Below are 25,912 nucleotides of genomic sequence, written 5' to 3' on the forward strand. Positions count from 1 at the left end.
TTAATAACTTTTCTTAGAGCTGAAACATATACCCATAATATTTTTATAAGTGACCTGAAAGAAAGAGCAGTGGGAAGTTTTAAAATTCTTAGATGTCCTTGGCTGGTGTGGCTCAGTGGAGTGAGTGCCAGGCTGCAAACCAAAGGGTCGCAGATTTGATTCCTAGTCATGGCACATGCCTGGGTTGCAGGCCAGGTTCCCATTAGGGAGCGTGAGAGGCAACCACACATTGATATTTCCCTCCCTCTCTTTTTACAAACAAATAAATAAATCTTTAAAACAATAAATTCATAGATGAAGTAAAAATACTCAAAACTTTTCTAGGGAGAAATGTGGAAGGATATACTCATCAAAATTTCATATACACATATGCTCTGACAAAACAATTACAATTCTGATTTGTTTTATGTGAACTTGTACAAGGGCTCACTGCTCAATGTAGCACTGTTTGTAATAGCAAAAACTATAATATCCACTATGGAGAAGTAATTAAATTAATATATATATTGTACAAAGTAGAATTTTTAAAATACTGTATTCATTGTATACCAAAAACTAAATTAAAAATTCAAAGGCTACATTAAACCCTCTGAATAAAGAAGTGCAAGATTTTATGAAGTTCAGTAACACATGTTCATACCAAATGCCTTGTGTCAGGTCTTGAAGCCTGCAACTGTTCAAACTCTTCTATTTTGGCAAGATCTACATCTTCCTTGAGTTCCCAGGTACTGTCTTCATATGGTAATGAGCACCACTTTACTAAGTAGTAAATAACAGGCTGTAAAGAAGAATTTGTCTCATTTTACCATTTTGAAAAAGAAGAGTTAGAAATAGTTTAAATATGTTTATTAACCTACATTAATAAAAACTTGATGAAACACTTTTTGTTTTTAGATGGGTACATTTTAAAAAGTTGTAGATTTTAACATTAGAAAGTTTTAGGTTTTTCTTACTCAGATAAAAAAAATTTTTACCAAATATTTACCTCACCAGTATCTTTATCTTCACAAAAAGAAACTTCTAACACTCTGTCTACTTCAACGTAGTCTGGGTTAAATGGTTCTTCTTCCATCTAAAATTAAAAAATAACAATTTTTAACAAAAAAGTGGAAAGATAAAAGACAAATGTACTAGTTATTCACTATAGAACAAAAACATAAGTTTGATTTCAATTAAATTGTCAGTTATTAGAATACTTCCATTTTAAGTTCCAAAAGATATCTAGAATATTTGTCTGTATTATAAAAAAACATATTCTATGTAATAAACCCAACCATATAGCACTAAAAAAATAAGGTACTGCAGACAAGTAAGTTACCCCAGAAGACATTTCCTTTTTAAAAAAAATTATTTTTTTAAGATTTTATTTATTTTTAGAGAAGGGATGGGAAGGAGAAAAACAAGGAGAGAAACATGAATGTGTGGTTGCCTCTTGCACGTCCCCTATTGGGGACCTGGCCTGCAACCCAGGCATGTGCCCTGACTGGAATGGTACCAGTGACTCCTTGATTCACAGGCTCAATCCACTGAGCTACAAAAGCCAAGGCTAAAATTCTCCTAAAAGCAGCCTCTGTACCTTTCTTTTGCCACTTTCCTCAGGTCCAAGAGTTGAAGACCAATCATCCCACCTGCAGGTTCATCTCTTGGTTGTATCAAACACCCTTTCCCATGCTCAAGCACTTACCTAGTAACACAAACTCTCCAGTTCAGCTACCTAAACTCAACTGCACCCATTCAGTTTTCAGTCCACACTTCTTCCTGTAATTTCTCACAGGATTAATGATAACACAGCACCCCATCAACACCTCCTCCCAGTTACACAAGCCAGAAATGGAGAAGGCATCTTAGATTTCTTCTTGTTTTTTCAATCTCCTACATCTAAGTCATCAGTTCATACAGATTCTACTTAACTATAACTAAAACTGGCTCCTCCTCCCTCATTCTCATCGCTTCATCACATCTTTCTTGTAGAATATACTACTGTAATGGGTATCATGTACATTGTGATATGATTCATTGAGAATATACCGCCATTTTTGTGATGGTCTCAAAAAAATGTATGACCTGCCCTGGCCAGTGTGGCTCAGTGGATTGGAACATCGTCCCGTCAACCAAAAGGTCGCGGGTTCAACTCCCACTTGGGGCACATTTGAGAGGCAACCGATTGATGTTTCTCTCTCACGGTGATGTTTCCCTCTCTCTAAAAATCAATAAGCACCTCCTCAGGTAAAGATTAAAAACAAAAATGCATGACCTAAACACTGAGGAAAACCACACAACTCCAAATTTATGGACATTCTACAAAATAAATCACCTACTCTCTTCACAATCGTCCGAACGAGAAACAAAGTAAGAGGATTAAAACAGGCATGCCAACTAAGTGCAGTGTGATGCTGGATTGGATTTTGAATCAGAATAAGGAAACACACACGTGTTATAAAAATACTTGTGGAACAAATAATGCAATCTATGTGAAGTCTGTAGCAGAGATAACAGTACTACATCAATGTTAATTATACTGTTATACATATAAGAAAATGTTATTAGAAAATAAACACTGAACGGTTTGAAACTTACTTTCAAATGGTTAAGAAAAAAAGTGTATGCATGTGGAAAAGGCACATGGAGAATGAATGTGAATGATAAAGCAAAAGATGGTGAAATATTAACATTTAGGGAATCTAGTTTACGAGTACATGGGAAATCATTGTATAATTTTGGCAACCCCAGTGTTCAAACTAAAAAGTCTAAAACTTTTTCCAATTAAAAAAGTTTTAAAAAGTTAAATTTGCCCTGGCTGGTGTGGTTCAGTGGATTGAGTGCTGTCCTGTGAACCGAAGGGTCACTGGTTTGGACCCCAGTCAGGGCACATGCCTGGGTGGCAGGCCAGGTCCCCAGTAGGGGCATGTGAAAGGCAACCACACATTGATATTTCTCTCCCTCCCTCCCTTCCCTCCATCCTCCCTTAAAAATAAATAAATAAAATCCTTAACAAAATTTAAATTATTATCCTCCTCTAAAAAAAAAGTCTACTGAAAGAAGCACCAGGAAAGGACATCAGACTATTGAGTAAAGCCTTGAAAGGTAAATGAATTTCCCAATGATGCTCTATTCATATATCGAAAGGTGGTATGGAAAATATGCAACATATTTCATGTACTGAAAATTTTTATTCTCCATTTATTTTGTAAATTACCATTTCTATTACTAGACTAACCTCCTTGAGAAATTCTGATATACCAACACACTTACATTCAACGTTCCTGAAATACATGCTAATATAAAATATTATGAATTATCTGCATTCCTGTTTCAACTAGTTTTCAAGCTAAATTTGGGAAAAGGAAAACACTATATGTGGATAGCATATGAGTCAGTATCAAAGTTTATAGCTTAAGAAACTATGAATAATACTTAAAGTTTTGATAAATATACTACATGTGTTCAGAATTCAACACTTAATAATCTCATTTATTTATTTTTCTTACGTCTGCAAAAAAGTGTGATCTTTGTGCTTGTCTCAGTTTGAATCGTTTGATTTTCTGCTGGATCCGTTTATCTTTCAAAAGCTGCTGCTCTGTGGCCCATTCACAGTGAAGATAGGAGCTACAATTTTTATAAAGGCAACAATTAGAATGATATAGAAAACATGTTTTGTTTTTCTTTGATTTATTTTTAATCATAATATTCAATGGAAAACAGTATCTTCCACTTTACAATACGTAGGTCATCATTTCATTTAATGTCAATAGACATGGTGACCGCTATATCCTAAAAAGACGTAGTCTTAGACTGTAGTCTAAGGTTTGCAATTTGCTGTTAACGGGAGAGTACACTGAGTCACACAGGTAACAAGATGTGATTCACCACTTATTTCTTCATTGTAATGGCTTTGGCATGGTCAGAAAGCTAACCTGTTTTGAAATCAATGTAATTTTATTTAAATATTTTTCACTGAAATAACAGAATTTTTAAGTCCGAAAATACAATATAACAAAACATAACAAATAGTGTTCTATAATTTGTAAAACCACATTTTATAGATTCCTGGATTTTGATGTGGTGTTCTGAAAAATAATTCAACTTTAACACAAAAAATTTTTAGCCTTCTCATTGTTAATGTTTAATTTCATGAAATAATAAATAAAACTTTTACAATGCAGATAAAAATCAATTTAACTTAATATAAATATTAAACATTAATTTATACTTAAATCAGTATCTTTCTATTATTTTTCTAACTGAAATACTTACTAATTCTTGTATTTTACAAAAAATTCTTCTGTATCAATCATCACTCCAGGTGATATCTAAGAAAATAAAATCAGTTATTACAACTTTTATTATCAGACCATTGAATATAAAGTATAAAATGTAATGTGCCATCACTTACTTCCTTTTTCACAATTCTAAAAGATAGTATTTTGTCCACAATTGCAGCATCTTCTTCACTTGGATTCTCCTAGAGGGAGGGGAAAATAATGGCACATTCTTAAAATGCCTTTAGGTTTCACCTCATCTATTTGTGGAAACATGAAAATTCAACGAACATTTACATAGCACATATGCCAGGCAGCAAATGTAAGAAATACACAAACAGAAACATAAATTGTCGTTACTGTCCTCAACATTATCTGGACTATCACAGTGAACATACCATGCTTTTTAATGTAATAAGCATTAGTCTAAGCACGTTGTGTATATTAACTCATTTAATCCTTGCAACTACACTACAAGGTAGGTACTACCATCGTTGTTTTACAGACTTGGAAGGAAGCTCAGGCATAGAGAAGGTAAGTACTTGTCCAAGGTGCCACATCACTCATCAGACTGTGGTTTTTCACAATCCAAATAACGGGCGCTCAAAAAATTATACAAAAAGGACAATGCACAAGCAATAACAGAAGGGTCAAAACAGGGCATTCAGTTACTGTGTTCATAAAACCAGTGGACAGACTACTTGTAAAGAAGTGGCAGAAGATAAGGCTAGAAAATCCATACAAAGCATTTCATATGCTGTATTAAGAAGGAAGTTATTTTTGTAAGACTCGGGAAACTATTAGAGTTTTCAGTGGAAATGTACTATAATCGGGCTTCTAACTTAGAAATAGTCTGCATATATTCGGGAGGTGCATTAATCCCTAGTTTGGATTTGAATGATTAATGGTTCTGTTAACTACAAAAAGAAATCCAAGCCCTGGCTAGTGTAGCTCCCTGGATTGACTGCGGGCCTGCAAATCAAAAGCTTGCAGATTCGATTTCCCAGTCAGGGCATATGCCTGGGTTGCAGACCAGGTCCCCAGTAGGAGGCATGAGAGAGGCAACCACACACTGATGTTTCTCTCCCTCTCTTTCTCCTTCCCTTCCCCTCTCTCCAAAAATAAATACGTAAAATCTTAAAAAATAAAAGAAATCCAGAAGGAAAAGTCAGAGTGGTTTTTAGGAGGAAAAATAATTAAAGTATTTTAAAGAATTTATGTTGGTTCAAAATGTCTTATAGTCATAATCCCAAAGGTGTCTTACCACAAATAATTGTAAAGGCTGTTCACCAGGCAAAGGAGCTGAATTCCTTTTTATTTTCATAGAGCCCTTAACCTCTTCTTCAGATTGTTTCCCCTCTCCGTCTTCTGCATATTTTTTCCTTTTAATTTGTCGATTTGATCTTCTTTTCTGTAATGAACCATGAGGATCATATTTATGCGACACTTTAAAGGTGAGATTTGAAAGCAGTCACTCCAGTGTGGCAGTTCCGTACATTAAACTGTCAAGACTGTGTGCTGCATTCACCTTTCCTCACTCGCCCATTTCATTAAAGGGTGATCAGCATCTGCCCTTTGCCACAGGCTCACAATGTTTACATTTACTTCCTCAAGTTTCAAGTAACAAGGATTAGTAATATCTTCATCTCTTTTCTTTAGAAATTGTTAAGTATCAAAAGATTTTATTTTATTTAACTGTCACGGCTTAGGCAAAATATATTTTATTAGTAATTAGTAATTACTTGATTACTTTTCTTTAGGAACTATGATTAAGAAGAGTAAAAAGGTATCAATTTTATTTAACTATTTCATACTTTGGGCAACACATATGTTAAACTATTAATACTTCCACAGTTTTTCCCCCCAAACCTTAAAATGTCCATCAGATGAATACTGGTTAAATAATCAGGGGCATAAAACTAGAAGAAGAAATTAAATATTTGCCACAAAACTAATGAAGTTACATTTAAAACAAAATAATATAACATGTTTTAAAAAATACAAAAAATAATTAAGTAGTAAACCTATGAAATCATTAAATGTGAATGAAGGAGGAACCAGTGTTTTACTAACTTTACTACCTTTCCTTAACAATAAGGAACATCGCTATCTAAAACAGAAATAAACCTTTAAATAAGTATTACATGTAGTAACACAATTCTTAAATAATCTAAGTAATTTTAAATTAGGTATCAAGTATGCATGGCTTTACTTACCTCCCTAACTATCTAATAATTGATGTTCCCACTATAAAAACAAATTCCCACATTGACATGAAAATCCCAAAGGACTTAGGTTCATCATTTTTTTCTCCTTAAAATCTTGTGGGTAGAGGCATCTCAGCCAACTTCTCTACTGCCCAATATTTGGTAAATCTATCCCACTTCTTCCTTTTTCTATTACATTTTCTTTTGTATATTTAGTAATTTCCACAATACCCTCCCAAATGTAACCAGTAAATATACCATCTGCTCTCCTTTTGATTTCTGACAATGTCTTCAATTTGGTAGGTCTTTCATACTCCCATAGCCATAACTAAAATGGCTGAATCATGAGCAGTTTAGGGACAAACTTATTTGTATCCGGTGGCCTTTAGCAGGCCTCTGCCTCTTTCTCTTCAGACTAGCGCTATATTTAGAGAAAGAGCAACCAATATGGAGAGTTAGCTCAGCCAAAAGAAGTACCCAACTCTGTGCCTCTATCACCCCCGTCTGGCCAAGAAGGCTTTTATTTACATTTCAAACCTCAAAGTACCACTTTTGTTAATATCAGAGACAAGAAGGGAGCATAAAATAATTATAATAAAAGGACACCTAGAAACCAAATTTTCCCACAACCTACTGTGAAAAATCTATTTATTATTTCCTGGGGGGAAAAATTCTAAGGATTTCTAATTTAATAGTAGGTTAAAGGAATGTTTAGACTTCTATTATGGGCATAATACAGTTCTTAATGTTCAAGAATAGTTTTAATGAATAACCAATGTGACATTTATTATCCTAACAATAACATGTATTACCAATGTTATGTCTCACTAGGCACAAGCCTTCTAAGTAATGAAGTTTGAGTATAATTCAGTATACTTTTAGAAGGTTCTATCAGGAATTTTCAGCATTAGTTTCCTTTCTAGTCACTTATGATGCACTTGCTAGTACTTTGAAATGCCTCGTTTTCTCTTTAGCAAACAGTAAATGAGTGGCCTGGAAGAATCCATTGGACTAACTAACAGAAGCACCCATTCAGGTAATTTCTCCCAACACAGAATGAGGGCCACTTTATTATAAACTGCTCTCTAATCCTTTGAAGACTTTCTTAGTCTAAAAGCATATGTCTGAGTTATAAGATCATAGCTGACTTTATCATAAATTATATTACACTAGATGACATAGTGGCATATCAGGTAAATCCAAACAAGGTGTCACTCTCATCAATTATCCTTCTTTGTCCTACAACAGTCCTACTACTTTAAAAATATGAAAACTAATTTGATGTCCACATTTTTGGCTGATGTGATTTTTCTAGCCTTCTTCCTCTATAATTTTTTTAAACCACAATTTAAAATAACGACAAATTCTTTCTTCAAATTTCTTTTCTCTAGCTTTTTTCTTCTTATGTCTTAACGGTTACAATAGATCAGTCTATAGTCCTTTACATAAGAGTTCAGGAACATTATGCTTTTAAATGACTTAATTATATTACTTGTTTCCTATAACCCTAATATACTCTGCTCAGGGCTTTAAAATAAGTCGAGATATAGTCAGACTACTGAAGTACTCTGTATTGAGATTAAAGGTAAAAAAATTAAATATCATGTTTATATTTTTAGATTTCCACCTGACTCCAAACCTTAAACTTGAATTTTTTTAAGCCTTCAAACCCACTGGTTGAAAGCTATATGAATCTCTCCATCATTTATATAATGATACATTTAAATACAGCAAAAAATAGATTTATAAGTGCTTATTAGAAAATAGTTCCTTCCTTTCCCATTTAATTTTTCTGTGTTAAAGCAACACATATCAAAGGAAACTAACATTCTAGTGAAAGGTGTGGAAGAAATGTATACGTTAACCTATTCTACCATCTCACTGCTTGGTAGTTACATAATGGAAAAATGGCCAGCATTATTCTAGTAAAAATTAAACTGAACTTTCTCATGTTGAATAAGGAAACTATGTTTACCTAAGTTAAGGATAACAAATGAAGAAAAAGCCAGGCCATGTAAATATTAGGAGCTTCAGGCACTGCCCTTACCTCAACTCTTGCAGCAGCCCAGGAGCCTTGAGCCACTACTCTCCCATTGGATAAGAAGCTGCATAAGGAAGAAGAAAGGCCATTCAGGGGCTTTCTGGCCCCATAATTCAACAACTGCCACCACCCCTACGGCCTATAGTAATACTTTAATTATTAAGAGAGCAGAGGGTGGCCTGAATTATTATGACCTTCACTATCTATATATTTTTATAACTTTACAAGGTTATTTTAAATATCCACCTATTCAAAAAAATAAAAAGCAAAAAGCACAGTATTTTTGTCTACATTAGGGGACTTTTAATATAAATGTTTATTTTTCTCTTTGACAGAAGCAGACCAAAGGAATTATGATTGATTCAATTCATTTGCTTTATCATTTATAGGTGATTTTTAAAATTAATATCTCCATCAGTAAGTTCTTTCAAAATCACTCTGTAAGTATAGGATATCACTAGATACTTCTCCATGCTCAAAGCCAGTGGGGACTTTGGATTACTACTCAAACTCTCTGGGCTTCAGTTTCATTATCTGAAAAATGAGGGGTATGAGAGGATTATGTAAGTTCACCCCGGATCTAACATTCTATTGGTAACACTGCTAGGAGCGTATGGTAGTCATGCTATCACATTAAGTTCTGCTATACAATAAAATGTATTTTTACTACTAAGCTACAGTATAAATACCTATAAAGCAATATTATGCTATCTAAATAATTCTACCAGTGCTTCATCTCAGAAAAAAAAATGTAATACTCACTTGAGAGTCTTCCTCTTTGCATGTACGCTGTGGCATCTGCTCTGCATCAGATATTTCATCTGAAGACTCGTTCTTTCTTTTTTGTTTCTTACCCAATGTAATAATGAGTTTGCTGTTCCAACAAGAAAAGAGTACATAGTAAGATCTTTTCACATTTTTTCATTTTTAGTCAAATTAAGATTGCCATGATAAGCATTATGTCATTTTATATCACTTAAATGTTCAACCAAAGGTGATAATTATCATGAAATCCATAATGACATTTTCAAGACAAAAACTGTGCTCTACCAGAGCAAACACTAATTAATATTTCACTGATGCACTTCTAAACATAGAAAGGTGGTCAAGTTCTATCACTTGTTTCTGAGGCTCAAGATTATTTTTCATGGGAGGGAATGTCAGTTCATATAATTTAATATAAAAATAATTTACTTATTTTATTATCTTGTAGATTTGAAATGAGGGTTTATCCCTTCCACCTCTTGCTAAATTCAAATTACGCTTAATGTCCTCAAATCCCACCTATTTCCCATAGTGATTTTTCCCTTACATAAAACACTTTAAAAACTAGTTGCTCTCTAATAATTTCATTTACATTAGGCTTATCCTGGATGTACCATAAATTCCTAAGGAGTAAGAACTTTCTTTTATTTTTTTATATTAACAGTTTGCCTGTTTGTCTTTCTCATATACGTGTACACGTATATAGACGTACTTTGAGATTTACACATTACCCATACACATGACGTACAAATGTCTAAAAGAACAAGAGTTTTTCTCATTTTTTGCTCCTGATCAGAGGTAAAAGTTCGGAGCTCCCAAATTTCCTAATGTGGTTCAACAGATGAAAGGACATGATCTTAAAGTGCCATGCTATTCACAAACCATGCTAATTGCTAATCAGAGAAATTCTACTTTAGATTATCTATATTCCAAACACTGAAAACAGAATTTTCAATGATTATTATTTACTTATGTGGAAGAACTTGGAAGTTAAGACAATTCACTTGAAATTACATGGTACAAAGACTTAAAACTCAATTCCACCATTTACCTATCTGTGAATCACTGAGCTAATGACTTCATCTCTTTTAGCCTTAGTTTCCTTGCCTGGAAAGGAGGGTATCATAGCAGCTACCTGCACCATTGAGAATTAGGGGGGATAATGTATGGCACAACTTAGAAAAGTCATGACACATAGCAACTTCTCAGCTAATGATCACTATATCTAATCATTATATTCCAGGCACTTCCTCGGTTCTAGAATTTGAAGTGGACACAGTTCCTAACCTTATTGTTAGAATACAATCACAGTTAAAACACTAAAATAGAACTTAGCACTGAATGTAATGTAAACATAAAGGAAGAAGTGCTCATGTTTATTGAAGAGTAAAGGAGGCTTTAGAGAAAAGGTGAAGTCTGAAGTCTGAGACCTGAATGATAGCAACGAGTTCAACAGGTAGTAAAAAAAGGAATAGGGTACATCCCGGGTACGGGGATACTAGAGAAGAACAAGAATGTGCAGAAAGACAGCATGTCAGGAACACAGAGAGCACTGCATGAGGAAGAAGACAGAGAGATGATCATCAGCACAAGGTGAAGATCAAAGAAGGCCTTGAATGACATGCAAGCAGTTAATGTTTTGCTTGAAGGCTAGCTTTTAAGCTCCACAGGGCAAGAATTTAAGAAGAATCTGTCATATGACCACTAATAACAAATGGCACTGAGATAACATAGAATGAGTTTAAAAAAAATTGAGCAACTAAAAAATATGAGATTGTAAAAGAGGAGCCCTGCCTGGTGTAGCTCAGTGGATTGAGTGCGGGCCTGCGAACCAAACAATCACGGTTCGATTCCTAGTCAGGGCACATTCCTGGGTTGTAGGCCAGTTCCCAGCAGGGGAATGCATGAAAGGCAACCATACATTGATGTTTCTCTCCCTCTCTCCTTCCCTTCCCCTCTAAAGATAAATAAATAAAAATCTTAAAAAAAAAAAAAAAAAAAGAGGAAGTTCTGGGGGTGAAACTATAGTTAACGATACTATAGTGTACATTTGAAAGTTGCTAAGACAGTAAATCTTAAAAGTTCTTATCACAAGAAAAAAATTTTAACTAAATGACATGATAAATGTTTACCAAACTTATGATGGTAATAGTTTTACGATATGCACATATCAAATGCTGCACACTTTAAATTAACAAAATGTTATATGTCAATTATATCTCAACAGAACTGGGGGTGGGGAAAGAATCTTAAACAAGAGAGCATGGCACCTAGAAGGAAGTGAAATGCAAGGCAGGGAAACCAGGGGTTAAACAAAGGACAATTCCAGTGAGTGACACAGAGTACATGACAGGGCCATGGTGAAGTACTAAAAAAAAACCACAATTTTTTATTTTGGAAGCAGAACAAGTAGGACTTGGTTACTGACTAGATGACTACATGTGACAAAAGAAAAAATTCTACAATGATTTATTCTCAGTTTATTGTTGTATTGGTATAATTACCACCTTTAATGAATTAATTCTTACTTGGTGCCTTACCTACACCCTTTTCAGTATGTGAACAAATAAATAAAGGGTAAACATACAGCTCATGTTGGAAGCAGGAAATAAAAGTACAAAAAGATATCATGAAATGATATTAAGGAACCAACCACAGTTATGCTTCATTCCCTCTGACCACTTTCATTGGCCATTTCTTCCCTCTTCTGGTCCTGTCCTTACTCTGGTTTCCTTCTTAAAATGGAAATCTCCCTTGGGGTCATATCTATTATTAGACACCACGTGATCTTGTTCTTCCTTCATCTTATCCATAGTTGAAAACAGTTATCTCTGATCTTTCAGTTTCATTTCTCAACCCACTATAATCTGAACTTTTATACAATCATCTCACATGATGTTCCTATAACCTGAAAGGTAAATAATATTATTTTCTATAAGAACAGGAAACTGAAGCTTAGAGAAGTTAAATAACTTGGTTCAAAGTCACATTGATAGTAAGAATAGAGATAGAAATCAATGACTCTCTCCAAAACCTAAAACTCTTCAGGTCTAAGGCCACAAATGATTTTTGTAATGCAAAGGAAATTTAAATTTATATTTACTAACATACAACTAATCCCCTTTTCCTTCTCGGCACCCTTGGCTCCATGACACTGTATTTATTCTTCTAGTTCTTGCTAAACTTCTCTGGCTCCTTTCTCCACCCTCTCTTAGTGTGCTGGTTTTCAGCAGGATTCAATCCTTGACAACACTTACACTTTGGTATTTCTCAAGGATCTGTCTCCAGCCTTCTTCCCTCTTTGTATACTGTCTCTGGGAGATTTAATTTAATCTATTCTTTTTGTTTTCTTTCTATGTGGGATGGTTACTCTTCCTGGAGCCTGAAAGAAGCAAGCTGGCCCCAGTCTACTCCAAGGCCACATTCCTCTGCCTCCAATTCTTAGGTGACCTAGCAGGTGAGACCCAACTGGACTTCTAAAAAATTCCCTAACGGATTCTGATGCACCGTAAGATTTGAGAACAATTTGTTCAAGATGGTTAGTGTAGAATACTCTAGGAACAAACATTCAGGATAATAAAACTATTATTTACAGAACAGTTAAAATATCAAAGTGCTTTTGCCCACAGTATCTCAGTTGATCCTAAGAAAAACTCGGAAGCCCTAGCTGGTATACAGCTCAGTGGATTGAGCGCAGGCCTGCGAAACAAACGATCAGGGTTTGATTCGATTCCCAGTCAGGGCACATGCCTGGGTTACAGGCCAGTTCCCAGCAGGGGATGCATGAGAGGCAACCATACATTAATATTTCTCTCCCTCTCTCCTTCCCTTCCCCTCTAAAAATAACTTAATTAAAAAATTTAAAAAATAAAGTAAAAAAAAAAACAAAACTGACATAGGTAACGCAGGTATTAGTGCCACTAAAGTAGTAGAAAAACTTCCTCCCTAAAACACAAAATAAACTATCAAAGTCACCAGTTTAGTAAAAGACAATATAATATGGTCTCTTTATTCCTAGTCTACTATTTCCAACATATCTTACTGACTTTATTTTTGTCTATTGTATTTGATTATTTTTTAATTAATTTATTTGGGTGAAATTAGATAATAAGATGATATAAGTTCCAAATATACCTTTCTATGACAGATAATCTCTATACTGCATTTAAAATCCTACTAATTTTAAAATGACACCATAGTTAAACCAGTCAATAGACACTGATATCAATAAATATGGTTGAATGAATAAAGAAAAATATGAAACTATATTATCTTTTAGTAAATTAGTGTGAAAGTCTACCTGACTTTTGAACAACCAGAAATCTCTATTGCCTGTACAATGACATATGTTAGCCATAAATGCTAACCAAAAGAAATCAGATGATCCAAAAATTAAAAAAACAAACAAACACATAAGTAAAATACCAAATTACCAAAATACATACCATTCTCCCATTATGGATCACAAAGTTTACTACATTAATTCTAATGCAATTTCATTATAAATGAAACTAAAATTTCATAGATATACTCTTGAAATAAACCAGTAGTGTGTTATTCCTAGAAATATCACCAAAGTAAAGCGAAAATGCAATATAGACTGTATTAATAATAAAGGCTTCATGCAAGTTTTGGTTTGCTAAAACACTTAAGGGATATGTTGGCGAACTTGAGCAAAACAAGTCCAAGCTACTAAAATAACTAAATTTCAAAACATGCCTTGTGTCAGACAGCAAAGGACAATTTCAAACTAACTATAAATTTGAAATGTGAATTCATTTGAGAAGTCTAAAGCACCAGAAAACCTCTATGTTTATACTTGATATCAGTATTTGATTTTCAGCTGTAATTTATGACCTCATCTAACTCCTGCCCAAGTTATTAGTAAAGTCTGTATAACAAGCTGCAGTTTACCTTGTCACTCTGTAACTGCCCCCTGTTGATTTTCTCATTGCAATAATTGGACAAACAATGAATCTTATCCAATTAGTCCATTTGTTGTAATTAATGCATCCAATTGATCATAAGTGAAGGAACAACCAAAAATACATGCACATTATAATTTTTTTGTTTGCAAGCCAAGTGAAAAATACAGGGACTATTTTGGAAGTTATCAAATTAAAACGTTTTTAAGAAACATTTAATTTGATAAGATTACTCCTGCTTCAGGTTCAACTCAGACTCCAATTTAAAAACTCATCTGGAAAAAGCAATAAAGTTTTTTAAAAGCTCTGTATTGTAGTTAACCTTAAATTTGTGAAATTAACATTATATTATAAGTTTTTGGTAACTTGGATTATAAATTACTTCCTGTTTAAGGGTGGACATCATTTTTTCCCCAAAAAGTTGAATTCACTTAGTTGTTTCATATAAAGTTGCTGAGGATTAATCATAGTCAATATATTTATCAGCAGTTTAATTATTTTTTATTTTATTTTTTCAATTACAGTTGACATTCAATATTAAGTTTATTTTTTATTCTTAATAAAATTTCTTCTTTATAAAAAGAAAATGGTGTTTATGTTAAAAATTGTTGACAAATAGGAACATTAAAATCAAGTACTTTTCACCTCATGCTTCTAATATATACATTTTTCCACATATGAACACCTATATCAAAATTCATCTAATAATCAACAATATACCATGGTTTTAGTTGGTAATATTTTTTCTTTGTTGGTAACAAAAAATAATTGTCTTATAATCAATGGCATCTTAGATTCAAAGGAATAAAGCACATTGTTTGCTAATGATAAACCTTATGAATATAATTTATGTAAAGGCATGCATCTTAAAAATTGAACTATAAATCTTACTTAAATGTATATTAATAATGTATGTGTCAATACTTTCTGTAGATGAATGTTTCAGATTTCCTTTCTTTTTATATTTTTAAAATATATCATCGTTATTATATTTTTTCCCATTACCATTTAGTCACCTTATTTCCTCCTCTCCCCTGTTTCAGATTTTCACTGAGTTTAAGTTTAAATGTTAGGAATGAAGTCAATGAAACAGTTTATCTGCTGGGAATTTAAAAATTGTAGAACTTATATAAACTACTAATGGCATATTATTAAGTTAAAAATACATAACAAATTCATACATACATTGTTCAAACTGCTTTTTAAGTCATATGCCAAGAAATAAATAATTACTACCTTTACAGTTTATCCTAACAAATACTAAATTCCTGTTATCCTAAGTACTTGTAATCAGGATCTCATTTATGACTTTATTAACATGAATTATAAAGTGATAATTTCCAATTTCTGAATTCATCTTACTTTTCCTTCAGATTTTATTTACATTATTTTCCTCTTATATTTTATTTAGACTAACTGCCCCTCTATAGATATGCATGCAAACATACATTTAGTTTCATTTAAGAAATACACACAAAGATAGATGTATGTGTATATATGATGCTAGCTAATTAACAAGTGTTATTTTCCTTCTTCCCTCTTGGGGATTCAAAAAGACTATAGCAAGAAAGGGTACAATATAATTTTGAGATTATTCAATGTTTCATTGTTTTTCTTTATAATATGACATCCTTAATTTCTACTTGACTTTGATAAATATTTCCTTATCTAGATGTTTCCGCTTTAAAAGCTACTTCTAGCACCTGATAACTAGCATTCCTGTAACAAATATAATAATTATCAATAAGTTCACAAAATCATGAAGGACTATTACTGATTAAATTTATGGAGACTCAAGAACATTAAGAATCAAAAGTATTCCACCTATATCTGATAATCTATAACACAAAGAAGTAAATTCTAACTGACAACATGGAAACATAATTTAACTGTCAAAGTTATAAACCATATATTTAAAAATGTTTCATCATGTAATATTCTATTACATAATCTAACACAGAATAGAGCCTCAAGACAATTCTACTAGAACTCTTGAAAGAAATGTAATCTTAGAACTTTCTACTATCACTAAACTATAATTCTTATGTCTTTGTGGTTTCATGAAGGATTGGCTTGACATTTCTGTTTTTCATTTAACAAATCAAATTCAACCATTTATTATCTTTTAATATTTAAACTTCCAATCCTTTATTCATGCATTCATTCAATAAAATTCATTCCCTTCTGTTTATGAAGCACCTATTATCTACATACCATTACTTAATAAATTCCTGCTATTTCACTTGAAAGGCAGCTTGTAAGAACCTGACTGCCATATCATGAAAACATTAAACTAGAAAAGAGTTGTTTCCTGTCATTTTTATTCTACACCTGCCACTTCTATTTCAACCCACACCCTTCCACATAACCATGGGCAATCCTTTCAAACTCCAGGTATATTTCAAACAAAATGTACCTGTCCTAAATGCTACTCCAGCTAACCTGACAAACACTGGCAATCTCATATAAAAAAAAGCCATTATTAAGTTAACCTATTGTCCTGACTGGTGTGGCTCAGTTGGCTGGGCATCATCCTGCAAGGTGAAAGGCAGCCAGTCGGATTCCCAGTCAGGGCACATTTGAGAAGCAAGGGATCAATGTTTCTCTCTCACAAGATGTTTCTCTCCTCCTCTTTCTCCCTCCCTTCCTCTCTCTCTAAAAATAAATCTTAAAAAAAAAAAAAAAAAAGTTAACTTACTATCCCTCTTAACAAGTAACAACTGTTTTTGTTTGTCTGATTTTTTCAAACTAATCTTATTTAGGATCAGAGTTTAATGAAAAGAGAACCTAGGCAGAGAAGTGAGAGTTCAGGCTAGAAGAAGGGGTGTGGCTAAACAGCTATATGCTACGTATATTTTCAGGAAATAACAATAGCTAACATTTATTAAACATGTTATAGGTACTGTTCTGTTTGCTTTAAATGTTACTAAATCATTTTATCCTCAAAATAATACTGCAAGGCAAGTATTATCATTATCCCCATTTTCATGTACAAAACAACTAAAGGCTAAGGAGGTTAAGTATTCGTCCAGAGTCACAATTCTTGCACGCAACAAAACTGGAATTGAACAAATGCAACTGGCTCCACAATCAAAGAATTTGACCACATTGTCATACTGCTGCCCAATCTGACTCACAGGACTGCTGCCAAGATTAAGTGAGACTACACCAAAGCACTCTGCAAAGGGCCCTCTACTCCCTGTGAGGTTAAGACCTTCATCTATAAGTGACAGCGGCAGTCGTGGTTTTCTTCAGAGCAGTCTTTCTAGGGTACCTCAAATCAAATATATGGATTAAATACACACCAACTCCGTGTACCAACCATGATTTATTGCTTATAAACTTACTTTTAAAATTTATGTTTCCATTATTATTGATGGTTAAGTTCCAGAATATATTCCCTTCAATTTCACCTGCTATCAATCATTTGAGATTTAGCAACAGCCCAATTCATCCAAAATTTTATAAGAAAGTATTTTATTATATCACAAAATGCTACTAATTAAAATGATGCAACTAAGCTATTTGAATGATGACTCTTCACACAAAAATTAAAAACTTGGCAAATTCAAAATTTAAAATGTGGCTTATTGGAAAGCACAGACAAAATATTTCAACTAATGTAGCAGCTCTAGATTGTATATGAATTTCATTTCCAAGTATACATTTTCCTCCAAAATGATAACCTTTGTCTGATAAAGATGATCAATGAACTGTTTTATTCTACAGCTTAATAACAACCTTAGGCAAGCTTCCATTGTACTTACCTGCCTACAATTTATAAAGTCCTCTATCAGAAAGTCCTATACTCTCAAACAATAGTTTTTAGCAACTATTCAGTATATCCCCATATATATTACATGTATTATCAATAATATTAATATGTTATCTTTCCAGTACAATTTTCACCTTATTTTCTCAAGAATGCTATTTCTGAAACAAATACTAAATTGATCAATGCTGTGCTATGTTAGAATAATTTATTGTTAATAATCTATTTCTAGCAAAACTATAAAAATCACAGAATGAATCAGATACTCAAATGCAATAAATTACTGTTCCTTCCCATATCAATTTATATCTTTCAAAAAGCCATGTTCCTCTACTATTTTAATCATTTCTAATTTCCATTATGTACATTTTTTTCTTGAACCCAATTCACTTCTGCTATCTTTTGTCTCTAGCTATCCTCCCAACCCTTGAAACTTGAAAAAGTTTACCTCCAAATTTCCTCTTGTTTTATATGTTGTTTTTAAATACCCTTTTAAAAGTATACTACTTTTTCAAATCTCTGACTTTAATTATGTTAACTTTCAATACATTAAAAGATTAAATATGGCATTTCATAAATTAAAATTAGATAATATGGGAAAAATAAGATATTTTCATAACAAAACCTTTAAATATAAAAGAAGTAGAGTTATCTTTCAAATTTAATTTTAGCTGTCTAAGAATAAAATATAAAGTCAATAATATTAATTATGGCTCTATTATTGCAAAAGAGACCCATGTTATTTAATGGTTTAGACTGAAAGGCATCAGGACCTAACAATATAATTCAGTTTAGTGGTTGTATTTAAAATGCTGAGAATTTCTTTTATAAAACAATTTTAGTTCTTAATATCTATATAATGTATTAACTTCTTAAGCAAATGAAGATTTTCGCTATAGGGGAATTCTTTCTTTATTGGGTATTTTCTTGTATGGAAAAAAAGGAGAGTAAATACTTTCCCTAATATTTCATACAAAGCTTACAAAATGACCAAATATTCTTATAAAAACAATTCTAAACTATACTGGCCTTAGGTTATTTTTACCCTTGCCTGCAAAACAAACATACATATAGAACAAATAATTTTTGTTTAGAAAATTATTTTTCAAAAATGTAGTAGATAATTTGTCAAATAAAAATACCTACAGTTAATATATCCTCCTAGAGCAATTCTTTGTCCTTATAATTCTCTTGGACCATCAATCCTCACCTGGTCTCTTTATCACATGAATTAAATCAGAAAGACTCTAAGAGCAAAGGGCTGCTTATCACTGATTAGAAGAGTCTTAGTTTTCTTGCCATTCCATTTAGTCCAAGATTATGAGAAAATACTGTAACTCATGTTTCCAAAGTATAAGGTGCCCAGTGGAGTACAACTAAGCTGTTAAATAATCTTATAAAAAAATGTAATGTACGTTCTGTAAAGAAAGTACATTTGAAATTGGAACAGCAATATGGGTGGTTTGGTTTTGTTAGTTTCTCTTTTTCTGTTTTATTTATTTATGTGTGTTATGTGTGTGTGTACATTTTCTTTTTAAATTCCTTTTAGTAATAGTAGTGTAAAAAAAAAAAAGCTATGTTCACAGGATGGTAAAATTCAGTAGATCCTGGAATAGTACCTAATTCATTCAAAAAGGAAACCAAGTATACATAGTATCTAACTACTGAAAACTCCAAAGTGGGAATCAACACATCACACACAAATCAAAGGAATTAAATTTGATTCCAACAACTTACCCTATTTTTGTCTTCTCTTTTAACTTAGAACAAGTTCTTGTTTTTTTGCTCTCTTTGTCCTTTGGCTTGGCTTTCATCCTTCGACCTCTCTTTTCCTCTCTTCCTTCAATCGAAGCACTAGGAAAGTTTTCAGGGCTCATGACTCGTGGAATATTGCGCTCCCCACGCTCCTTTGCTTTGGCTATGGCCTCTGATATGATACGATTGGCTTTTTCTTGCTTGCTTTCTGATTCCACCTTTTTCCTCTGCTTCTTCTCAGACATGATCCTCACCTGGGTATTCTGCAACTTAGTATATGTCCCAGAACCATCATTCTTCTTGGAAGATGGAGGCTAGAGAAACCGAGATATTATTTATACAACATACCAGCGTACATAAAAAACAACTAACATAAACATCTGAAAATTTTAAACTAGGCTTAAAGAAGTAAAATATATGACCAAATATATGAGTGTAACAAATTTAAAATCAAAACATTTTGCTAATCTAGAAATTAGTGTAGGTATAAAATAAAAAGCTCGAATACTGCCTTTAAAAATGAAGTTTAAAGAAGGATAATATAGATTCACTGATAGTATTCTTGATTAGTTAGTTGATTCAAATTTTGCCCTGTAAATACAACTAATTCAAATTTTATCTTGTAAATATTTAGAATTTAAAAAGGTCTTTTCTTTCTTCTTCACTCCAGAACTCTGAAAATTATTAATACATCTAAAATAGCAATTTTAATATAGAATAACTACTCCTTATAGTGTATTATGATTTTTAGAATAATAAATCCTGCTTTACAAGAAACTAGAGCTAGAACCTGAACTCACTAAAATCATTTTAATGTGCAATCTATGCAGCAACATAGCTAGTTAGTAAACAGACATTCCCATAGTTAAAATTAGAGAAAGTTTTAGTTTTTCCGTGAAAGAGTTAAATGTATTTTTTCTTTCTATATCATAATTATTTTGTTCAAGCAATTCTGAAAAAAACAAAAAAACAAAAAAACAAAAAAAACCAAAACCAAGTTCTATAGTTTTCTGTTAAAATTATTAATATTTTAGCAGTATCACAGGAAGCAGATCAACAGCATTTTTAAAAGAATACCCTTTTCAAACACGCTCATCCACATATACTTAGATCAGAGTTTTGTTATGTTCTTACCCGTAAACATGCCTCTGAATATAGCAAAAGAAAAAACCACCAGGAATTTCCAAACACATTTTCATGCTGATTCCAGTGTGCTTCACTGGATATCTTTTCTATACCTGCCTCATCAAAGGTTTCAGAGCAGTGCTGCAGCACTGGGAAAGGAAGGAGGGTTTAGGATCGCTCACTAAAATGCCACCTTAAGGCCTACAGGCTATAACAAATAACCAAGACTCGAGAAAACAGCAACAAGCTCAAGATGGCGATGCAGTACGACTCCCGCAGCAGCAGCCAGTAATAAGGAAGGTTATTCAATCCCATTAGCCTTTTAGCCCAAAGAACCCCTCCTCCTCCCACTCATTCAGGCTTTCACTTACCCTTCCTCTTGGCCTCTTCACTGAAGACATTTTTGGCGTCAGACAAAGGCTTGCCCTCTGCTTTTTCACCACCCCAGGCAGTGCTCAAGAAAAAAGCATTGAAAGAAGATTCCTAAATGGCCTATTTAGCAAGCTGCAACCAAGAGATGCACAACCCTCCACAAATACACATTGTGATTGATCAACACATTTCTGCCTTGGCAAGTTTATCTCCACTGTTCATCCTATTTAGATATGAGAAAGGCTGTAAACTCCTCGTAAAGAGCTGAGTTCCCTCAACAGCTATAAGCAGATAGCCAGATTCCAACAAAGCAGAGAAAGAAATGAATGCACAAAGCATCAAAATGCATCAGCATGAATATTAGAGATGTCGTTAAAAATACTGACTCCTTCTGCGGAAGTAGGCCAGCAGATGGTGCTACCAGTTATTATTCCATTAGACTCTGCAATTTAACCCCCAATGGACTGTTCTTCCCTCCATGTAGCACATTAACCCTCACTCTGCCATTTCCTGCAGCCAAGTGTTTAAAAATATACATTAAAAACCTAACTTTTAAAAATCACCTGAAAACTAAAATGGTGGGGAAATGGCTTTATGTAGCTATTAGTATTAAGAAACCAAATCCAACTCAATTTTTACTGGAGAACAACACTTTTCCACATGGTACTCTAAAATATTCAAAATATAAAAATAGCTGAAGGTGAGCGAAGGGTTAAGAAGCAGGTCATGCAAATGAACACAAAACAAGTGACTTCTCTTTAAGAAATTAGATAAGGTCTCTTATGATTCTTCTAACAATAAGCTAACAGTGTTAATTTTAAAATAGAGAAATTAAACTCTTTTCATTTAAATTCTGAAAATAATTTCTAAATGAATACGTGAGAGCTGCTATAAGAAATTACTAACTACACTTGAAATTTTCCTTAAACCTGAATACATTAATTTTCCTAAAATAAAAATCTCATAAAATCTTTCTGACCTTTACTCCTCACATGCTTATTTTAATTGAACTGCTGAATTTTTCAGATAATTTTAGCTTTAGTTTCTTGCTGAAAGTAAATAAGTAGCAAGTCCACAACTTTTTCTTCCATAAAAATGAGACTATTTTAGTAAGCAGCGCCCTTAGTTGCCAAAACATAATTTTCACTACTTCATAATTTAAGTTTACCTCTTTTATTAATACAATTTTTTCATTTGGTCTTGGCAAGTCATCTGATACCTCTTATCAAAGAATCCTTTAAACATTTCTTTTTTAGGCATCAGTGATCCCAAAACAGAGTTACATGCCCTGGCTGGTGTGGCTCAGTGGGTTGGAGCTTCATCTGGTCCACCTAGGTTGCCTAAGGGCACAGGCCTAGGTTGTGGGTTTGATCCCAGTTCCCGGCTTGCGCAGGAGGCCACCAATAAATGTTTCTGTCTCACATCAACGTTCCTCTCTCTCTTTCTCTGTCTCTCTTCCCCTTTCTCTAAAAAAATCAATGAACATGTCCTCAAATGAGAGGGGGAAAAAAAAAAAGGCAGAGAGCTTCATTATAGAAAGCATGCTCTTAAACATTCTATCATATTTGGTTCAAATACCATAATTTACAAGGATTAATTTTAACACAAAAGAACATGACTTCCTCATAACTGCAGAGATACTAGCAATAATGCCCAGATAAAATTTAAGATTTTTCCTTTTCCAAGATGTAGAAATCAACTAGCTATGGAGGGGTATGTCTGAAGAACAGGAAGAGTCAATATTCGGTTTCTAGAATAAGTATCGATCGGCACAGAAGGTAAAAGAAATAGGAAATCTAGTTGACAAAGGATGTGTATGTGTGCATGACAAGTTTAAATTCTTTTCACACTGAGATGGAAATGGAGAGCTCTAGTAACTGGAAATTTGGGACTGGAACCTCAGAGAGGTCAGGGCAGAAATTTATGATGTGGATTTTTGAGCTGTTCTCATTCAAAACCCTTAACTCACTGACATTATCCATAGAATGTAGAACGATTTCTAAAATATCTCACTTCTGTAAGGCTTTCCAATAGATTCTATCAGGTGACTCAAAATCCTAATTATTTAACTTTAAATCTTAACAGTAAGACAATAATCTATGGTCAAATATTTCTTCCATTAGAACACAATATTTTAAAACTATGTTCGCAAAGAACATCAACAATGAGGAGGAGTTAAGTAACTAGACATTTTAAATGTAGATCATTTCCCAATTTCACACATACATACAACATACAAAAAGGTTTTTTCAGTGTTACATTTCTTTCTCTTTTTTCCCCTGATATAAGCACTCAAATTCTGTCAAAGCTACTTGGTTTAGTTTTGTTCCTCCTCTCAGTCACAACAGTCCTGCTGAATGTCCCACCTGTTATGATTACACTGTAGTTGTATAGGGAAATATTCTCCCTTACCCATAGAAAATATATATTCATGTCTTTGGGGGTGATGGACCATAAGCCTTGCACTCTACTCTCCAATTTTCTGCAAAGTGAGAGAATTTCCTTTATTTCACTTTTGTTTTTTCTGTAAGTTTGTCAGTCTCAAAATACTAGTTTTTAAAAAATGAAAAATAAAGGAAAGGCCTTGGTCCCAAAGAACCTATATGCCAAATAAGAATATGCTAAATAAGAAAAATACAAAAGAAGGCAAAAGTACATATATTAATATCACGTCCAAAATTTCTGAGAAAAAGAAACTATAGCAAAATGTAAAGATGGTATTATGTAATGCATTAATTATTTTGATAGCAACCTTGAGGAATATATGGAAGACCTGGACATATTTCAATCTTGAGGAAACTCAAGGATTTATGGTATGAATGTTTTTAAACCATAGGTCATGACCAAATAGCAAGACGTGACATACATTTAGTGGATCCAGACTAGAATTAAAAAGTGAAACAGGACTTGGCTGGTGCAGCTCAGTGGATTGAGTGCCAGCCTGCAAACCAAAGGGTCACTGGTTCAATTCCCAGTCAGGGCACAGGCCTGGGATGCAGGCTGGAAGGTCCCCGGTGCAGGACACACAAGAGGCCACCACACACTGATGTTTCTCTCCCATTCTCTCTCTCTCTCTCTCTCTCTCTCTCTCTCCCCATCTATCCAAAAATAAATAAATAAATCTTTTTAAAAAAACAAACAAAAAATTAAAATAAAAGTAAAACAGAACAGAATGAAAAGGGATGGCACCTAAACCTTATAAATGTTAACTCTTACAAAATTAGAAAGTTTTCAAGCCCTGGCTGGTGTAGTTCAGTGGATTGAGCGTGGGCCTGAGAACCAGATAATCGCGGTTCAATTCCCAGTCAGGGCACATGCCAGGGTTGCAGGCTGGTTCCCTGCAGGCGAGTTCCCAGCAGGGGACCCACGAAAGGCAACCATACATTGATGTTTCTCTCCCTCTCTCCTTCCCTTCCCCCCCTCTAAAGATAAATAAATAAAATCTTAAAAAAAAAAAAAGAAAGAAAGAAAGAAAGTTTTCATACCACCTGCTTTCCTCTCCCTTCATGAGAGAAGGGAGCAGAGAAATTCTGGCAAGAAATTAAAAGTGTTGAAATCTGAGTGGGGACTCGATTCTCTTCTCTCTTGGTGAAGTAAATTTCCCATATACTAGACCCACCCTCGCATATTAAGGAATTCATCTATTTGAAATACTTTTATACAAATACTTAAAATTACTGACTAACCCGTGGGTGGACTTAAGTGGAAATTATAAACTTCCAAAACAAAGAGGAGAATGATCACAATCACTATAGAGCATAGATTCTTCTGGTGGGGAAAAAAACACACACAATATTAAGGAATAAAAGTTCTCAAATAACAAAACATATAATTCCTTAGTAAGAATAAAACACGGAACAAGGAATTTTCAACAACATAGATTAAACTGCATTGTAGCTAGAAATCTTCCAACCTTTCTCAGGAGACAGGACTCTTTGTTTGGGCTTCAGGCCTAGGACCAAGTAGATGGATGCTCCATTGGAAGAGAATATAAAGCAGAATAGAAACAGCAGGCCTTGAGCACGCAGTGTGGAGGAAGTCACAGAAAGAAGCACTAGTGAAACCCCAAACACCAAGTGTAAGGAGCTAGCAGATGAAGGGGAGGTAATGCTGGAAAACAAAGACACTGCCAGAATGTGTAAGATGCGGATCCAGAAAGAGTGGCAAAAGGAAAGGGTCAACTCTCTGCAGCCAAAAGCGAAGTATCTCGTCGTAATTTGATATTATAAAGCTAACTTACATAAGGCATTTTAGTTCCCTTAGATTGTGCATAGTAAGCCCGTGTGCTAGTTTTTAATCTCCTCAGGAAGAATCATAATTACCTACTTAAAAATTCTTATTAAACCAACCTTCCAAAAATAATAAATTTGTAGTTAATTTCAGGATTGTATGAAACATTAGTGTGGTGATTTCTTTTGGTTTTTATTTATTGCCCATAATTTTTTTCTCTGCAAGCTACCAATAAAGACTTGCTTTTAAAGAGAAAAAAGGGGTAAAAACTGATCCAAGAGCATAATCTGAGTTTTACCCTTAGACATCCTTTCAAAGTTTTTGATGAAAGTGAAGTGATTGCTTTACTCCACTTTCTTCACATCTCCAAACTGCCATGCTCACAACGAAAGGCTTACTTTCACCTTGTGATGCGTGCAGGACCCAGGCTTCTACCTGGAGATAACCAGGACCTTAATTTT

General features: G+C 33.6%; 1 protein-coding gene across 12 annotated transcripts in view; it reads right to left on the reverse strand.

The window, feature by feature from the left end:
• CHD9 (chromodomain helicase DNA binding protein 9) overlaps positions 1 to 25,912 on the reverse strand; it is a 168,609-nt gene that overhangs the window by 62,566 nt on the left and 80,131 nt on the right. For 8 of the 12 annotated variants that reach the window (XM_053663245.1, XM_053663244.1, XM_053663239.1 and 5 more), the window contains 8 exons: positions 19,707 to 20,038; positions 9,270 to 9,381; positions 5,524 to 5,670; positions 4,394 to 4,462; positions 4,255 to 4,310; positions 3,489 to 3,606; positions 986 to 1,072; positions 641 to 778 (listed from right to left, as the gene is read on the reverse strand). In XM_053663245.1, the coding sequence (XP_053519220.1) occupies positions 641 to 778; positions 986 to 1,072; positions 3,489 to 3,606; positions 4,255 to 4,310; positions 4,394 to 4,462; positions 5,524 to 5,670; positions 9,270 to 9,381; positions 19,707 to 20,038 (1,059 nt within the window). Of the gene's footprint in view, positions 1 to 640; positions 779 to 985; positions 1,073 to 3,488; positions 3,607 to 4,254; positions 4,311 to 4,393; positions 4,463 to 5,523; positions 5,671 to 8,513; positions 8,572 to 9,269; positions 9,382 to 19,706; positions 20,039 to 20,858; positions 21,158 to 21,220; positions 21,933 to 25,912 lie in introns of those variants that run through there. The other 4 variants (XM_053663249.1, XM_037141563.2, XM_053663246.1 and 1 more) reach the window with 4 other exon arrangements.

This window comes from Artibeus jamaicensis, unplaced genomic scaffold, assembly GCF_021234435.1.
Source record: "Artibeus jamaicensis isolate MK-2021 breed Jamaican fruit bat unplaced genomic scaffold, CSHL_Jam_final contig_3152, whole genome shotgun sequence".
Taxonomy (NCBI): Eukaryota; Metazoa; Chordata; class Mammalia; order Chiroptera; family Phyllostomidae; genus Artibeus; species Artibeus jamaicensis.